At 32.5% G+C, this 6,454-nt stretch overlaps 1 protein-coding gene across 1 annotated transcript; it reads right to left on the reverse strand.

The window, feature by feature from the left end:
- Nucleotides 1-4,190: 4,190 nt before the first annotated feature.
- LOC112526022 lies at nucleotides 4,191-4,759 on the reverse strand. The gene has a single exon (XM_025136397.1). The coding sequence runs from the start codon at nucleotides 4,741-4,743 to the stop codon at nucleotides 4,240-4,242; it is 504 nt and encodes a 167-aa protein (XP_024992165.1). The 5' UTR covers nucleotides 4,744-4,759; the 3' UTR covers nucleotides 4,191-4,239.
- Between the last annotated feature and the right edge of the window lie 1,695 nt (nucleotides 4,760-6,454).

Here is a 6,454-nt window from a genome sequence, read left to right on the forward strand (position 1 = left end):
ATCAGTGGGTCATCACCAAATCAATAGGTGACCCAACAATCTCCCCCTATTTGATGATGGCACACACTTAGAAAAAAATAAATACAGGAAACACAAACTCTAAAATTCTTTGAGAAGAAGAACTTATAAATTATGTGACCCATGTACAGGGAAATTATGGTAAGTCTATAATACTAATCTCTGACCAGACTAGATGTTTCTTTTGTTGTGAACATGTTATATCAATACATGCATAAGCCAACTGAAGAATATTGGGCAACTCTCAAACGACTCTTACACTACCTAATAGGCATATCTACACAAGGTCTACTACTATGTCATGATCCGCCCACTACTCTCCATGCCTTTATAGATGCTTCCTAGGCCGGTGTTAAAAATAACTACATTTCAACGACCGAGTATATTGGTTACTTGGGTCGAAATCCTATTTCTTGGAATTCACGTAAGCAACACACTCTTGCTTGTTCGTCGGCAGAAGCTGAATATCAAGCTGTTGCTGCAACTACGACATAAGTATTATGGGTTTAAAACTTACTTCATGAGCTAGGTCATCTACCTATCACAACACTAGTAATATATTATGATAACAAGGGAGCTACATATGTTGCCGCTGATCCTAAGTTTCACTAAAAAATGAAGCACCAAGCTCTTGAATATCATTTTGTTCATGAGAATGTCCAAAGTTGAAAGCTACGGGTTTCATACATTTATGACAATGATCAACTAGTTAATGCTCTTTACTAAACTTCTTGCAATAACAAGTTCAGGAACTCATGTCTAAGATTAGTTTCACTATTTGATCGTCCATCTTGCGGAGGTATGATAAATATACTTACAATCAATCCCTACACTAATTGAACATTCTCTCATAAACACTTGACTAAATATCTCGTAAGTTACGATTTTGTTTTATAGGTTATAATTCTCTCAAGATGTGAATATATACCCACCTACAAGTAATAACACAATGGAGTTTTTCGACTCAATCACATGCTTAATTCTATATTTCGTTCTTAAGGGGTGTTTGGGATTGCTTATTTGAAACGACTTATGTTTTTCTACAAAAACACTTATCAACTTATTAGAAGTCAGAAGAGTTTAACTTTTTCAAAAACTTCTAATTACCGGTTTGACACCGGTATAAGTTGTTTATCCGAACACTCAAAAGTGATTATTACCGGTGTCACACTGTAATAAGTTAATAAGTTGTTTTTATAAGCAATTCTAAAAATCTCCTTAATTGTCATTAAACTTGATTTAGTAACAATAGTTGTATTTTATATTTAACTTTAACTTTGACTACAGTTGTTTAAAATAATGACAAGTACGATCTTTTTTTTATATCGGAGTCAAAACTTTGAAAATATAAAAAACGTAACGCATATGACAAAAATAATGAAGAAGTATTCAAAAGGAAAATGATAAGTAGTTGATTTAGAATAATACATGTTGATAAAATAATTATGAATTAGTCACCGAACAAATCTTCCTAGATATGCGACGTTAATCATGCAAGAATCAAGGGGTCAAATAAAGTCAAAGTCAATGTTTCCAAATTAGTCTCCGGTTTTAATTTATTTAAAATATATATATGTTATACAATTTTTTTAATAAAATTAAAAAATATTTCACTTAAGGGGTTGTTTGGCAATTGCTGAATGGTTTGGTACATAATGATTAAGTGGTCAGAATAATTAAGAGACTCTCATGATATAGTGCAAAATGAAATATAATTGTTTGGTAATTGTATACAATGAAATTAGGGTTCTTAATGGTTAAGAGAGATTCATGATACAAAATCATTCATAGAGTTTTAAAACCATTAAGGTCTTATATAATCAGTTGAGGTGTATGCAAGTTGACCTACACAAAGTTATCTAATTATACGGTCATCTCACTCGAGCTTCTCAATATTACATCGTTAACATGCTTAAAATTATAAATTAAATAATTTTAAGAAAATAAATATAGATTACAATCAATGTGTAAATTTACTTTCCGTTGGCAAGTTTTTTGGTCCGCTGCTGTTTGGGTAAAAGTATCTTTTAACATATTCTCTAAAATAGAAAGAATAAAAAATAAAATTTATTTTTTAAACAATCATCTTTAGAGAGTTTTCCAAAATTGGTCAAAGATTTGCACCCCTCCTATGTGCGGATATTAGAGTTGAAATGATGAAAAATACAATTGGACATGCCCGTGGGGCCCGTTAATAATAATGTATTGATTCATTTCGTAATCTTATAATGAACATGCTTTACATCGTACCGAAAGAATTAAGGTGACGTTTGTTTTTTAAGAGGTGTCGAAGTCTGAAGTCTTATTTCACTTCTGATTAATAAGAGATGATGCTGAAATCTGAAATTTGAATCCATAAGATTGTTTGTTTTTGTAAACTGACAAACGTCTGAAGTCTGAAATCTTAATTAATACTTTAAAAAAAAATCAAGTGCAAACATTTTGCAAAATTCTCTTGATTTTCGTAATATTTCCATTGCTGAAATTAATCTCAATAATTGCTCAACAGATGAAACACAGTCAGAACCTTTTTTTGATACCTTTCAGATTTCCGATGCGGGAATGCCACCGGTGAGTTTGTCTACGAAAAGATCGATACTTTTGATAGAAAGATCACCGATAGAAGTTCTTGTTTCACATTAATCTTCTAAGCTAACCTATACGTACAAAAATTATATATATATATATAGGGGTCTATTCAAGAAAGAACTGATTAGTTTATGATAACTGTGAGATCCAATCTTAACCACAAATTAATGCATAAATTAGGAAACTAATATTTTTGGTAATTTGACTTAAAATCATAATTAAAAGGCATTTTAGGTATTTTAAAATTTTTATCTCTCCCCCCTCTCTCTCTCTCCTACCTCCGGTCTCCAATGAAGACCATGTGATATCCAAAATACAACAAGATACACAATGTGATACCCAAAATATATAGAATGTGATACCCAAAACACACCAGGTAAACTTTAAAACCACTTTGATACCAACTGTGGTACCAGCTGTGGTACCACTGTGGTACCACTGTCGTAGGTGGGTGTTTAGTGGTTGATCATCGGATATGGCATCTTGGTCAGACAAGATGCCCGAAGGAGGTCACTGGAGTGGTGGTGGGTGCTGGAGAAGGCCATCGGATTTGGTCCCTCTGTGTGTGTATGTATATATATACATATATTAAAATAATTGAACTAATTAAGTAAATTGGAAAATTAAACTAATTAAGTAAGTTGAATAATCAACACAATTTATTAATTTACCCTTTGGTTTATTTTAGTAAATAACATTAATTATCTAAAATGATTGACTCATATTGGACTTCACAGTTACCACAAACTATCTAATTTTTTATTTGATTAGGCCTCTATATATATATATATATATATATATATAGAGAGAGAGAGAGAGAGAGAGAGAGAGATGGGGGGGGGGTAGGGACGTGCATTTTACATGGTTGATGAAAGGACGGTGACGTCCCTAGTGAAGAAAGAAGTAATAGCCAAAGAGAATTAAAGAAAAAGGAAAATAAAAAAAATTAAGATATTACTTTACCTTTTATTTATTCAGACTATATTAAGTGATAAGAGACTCTGAAAATAATAATAAACAAACAATCCGAATCACAAAACGTCTAAACAAAACACACATAAGTAATAATTAAGAGCTGAAAATGAAAAAAAAAAAAAAACAAGGCTTAAGGTTATTTTAGTTACAGGTCCAATTGGACATACCCGTCCAACCCGTATAATGATAATGTATTGAGCTACAGAATCATAAAGCTGTATTGTACAAAGACGATGACGGTCTCGTAGTTGTGCATGCAACATTAAAGTTCATAAAGATGGAAAATGATGCATATTCGCTTCACAATAAATATATGGCTCACGCTTGTTACATAAAAAAGTTGTATTATAATTTTAAAAAATTGATTTAGACTCGGAAGACTTTTGACTTTAGAGAATATCCAATTACAACTCAATTGGTCGGTTTGTTTCTTAAAAGTCATCAGTTGACGTCTGTATACTCAAATTACCAAAAAGGTTTGCAAAGCGTTAACTTTAAGTGTATAATAAACTAATCGAGATGTATGTAAATTGACCAAAATACCCAGAGTTATCAAAATAACGCATCTTTTAACTAATGAAATAATATCAAAAATTAATATTTACATTTAAAAATGAAGGAATATGATTCTTTTTACAATCCCTATTTTACCCCTGTTTATCTAAAAAGTAAAAAGTAGCCTAAAATGGCACACACAGCGGCCACTAGATTCCCTTCTTTAATCACCACCATACCCACCGTCCGGCTCATCTCCACCGTCAATTTCTTCCCTTCCACCACCACCGACTCCCTCGGCTTTCCGGCGAAACTCAACAAAACCAAAACCGAGATCCAAATCACCATGATAGCCGGCATCGCCATGGCCAAAGCGGCCGCCATAGACAGAACTCCGAAGATCACACCTACCGCCACCGAAGCGTAGATCGAAGGCCACCAAAATGATGACGACGACGACGAGGTCGCAACGGCGGAGGCGTACCACGATAGTACGGAGTTAAGGAGATTCCATGATGATAAGAGGATTGCACACAATAAGAGAATCAGGAGAATACATGTTCGTCTCCGGCTAATGAATCGCAAAAGAATCGATCTCTCCGGCGGAGACGCGGCCGCTGCAGACGACGGCGATCTGTAGCTCAATACGTTACCATTATACGCCATCGTTTTGTTTTACCTTCTCTTTCTCTCTCTTGATCTTGTTAATGGAGGATGGATTGTTTACTTTTTGGTGGGGGTTATGTATTGATGTTGTGACGCGTGGCCGTGCCTCCAATTTTGATTATTAGTTTTTTCTTCAAGTAAAACTTGGGAGGCGACCAACGGTTCAAACAAGAGTACGCTACCATTTTCGTACCTTTGGTTTGTTAACAACTACAACTTTAGTCCCTGTATTTTTGAAATTATGATTTTTGTCCCTGTGATTTTGTTTTTTTCGTTTCCGAACATAACTTTGACAATGGTTTATCGTTAAGTATAGGGACGGAAAAACAATGAATTATAAATCATAGATGCAAAACCTGTAATTATGAAAATACAAGGATGAAGATAACAATTATCAACTAACCATAGGAACGAAAAACGTAGTTTACTCATCAAACAAAACCCATGCCATTCATTCCTGTAGCCGACTGGTGGGATCGGGTTGGAATTTGTATGTGATTGGAAACGAATTAATTTGATAACTAAATTACCTTATTATTAATTGATTATTGGAAAACAAACGTCTTTAACATATTTCAAAACATTATTATATACAAATCTCTCGGAATCCCATCACATATATGAGATTTCAAAATCATATATTTGAGGGATTTCAAAGAAATCCGAGCAATTCCGCAAACTAAACACATGATCTGAATTCCAAATTCCCCAAATCCTTTTCATTTCTGCAAATCAATTAGAACCTTAGAAATAGAATTGGAAAATATACACTAACTTTTAAAATGAAACATTATTTTGAAATAAACTAAAATAGAATTGCACCAATTTTTTGGACGGAGATTGGAAATAACTCTTTTCGTCCCTACAGCTTTGGAATTACAAGATGACTATCATAGTTTGTAAAAAGGTCTGGATTTGATTTCTCACCCTAAAAGCCGCAAATAAATGTCGTTAAAGATACCTTTTCACCCTTTTATCGATTTTCTCGTCTCTTATCAAATCTAAACGTTTTTAGAAACTATAATGACCATTTTATAATTTTAAAACCGTAGAAATCAAAAATGTTATTTTTAACAAACCATAAAAGACAAATTTATAGTTTATTCTAATTTATAACATATATACCTAGATTAAAAGAATATTAAACAAAAGGTCGTAAAAGAGAAGCTATTATATTGAGTGTGACTTGAATAGATAGTCAAAAGTTTGACCAAACTATTCAACAATGAATCAATTAAATGAGTAATTCATTTTAGGTGCATGTGGAAATGGTCAACTTAGGCCAAAATCAAGTGTTAGATATCTTTGGTGGTTAGTTGTTACTTGTATTACTCATATAGTCTTAGTCTTAGTATTAGTATGAGATATATATTAGGGGGTCATTTGTTTTACACACATGTTAAAGATATTATATCAATAATAAATATACATACATACTTTTTAAATAATATTTGTATAACACCTTAAGATCATATTTATATATAAACATATATTTTATATATCATGAAATACTTTATATATTTGGTCTCAATATATACAAAAGCTATATTACAAAGTAGCTATCAAAATTTTCCACATAATCCCAGTACAAAACTTGTAACTATAACAAGTATTCAGGTACAACAATATCACATCATCCCAAAAATCCACATGCAAGCAATCATAAATTCTTCATAATTTCTTCTTCCCCTTATCATCCGCTTTGTTGTGT

This window comes from Cynara cardunculus, assembly GCF_001531365.2.
Source record: "Cynara cardunculus var. scolymus isolate 2C chromosome LG 13, CcrdV1, whole genome shotgun sequence".
In the NCBI taxonomy this organism is placed as follows: domain Eukaryota; kingdom Viridiplantae; phylum Streptophyta; class Magnoliopsida; order Asterales; family Asteraceae; genus Cynara; species Cynara cardunculus.

Excerpts from the sequence above, each read along its gene's own strand:
- LOC112526022 (XM_025136397.1), bottom strand. The coding sequence starts at position 4,743 with ATGGCGTATAATGGTAACGTATTGAGCTACAGATCGCCGTCGTCTGCA.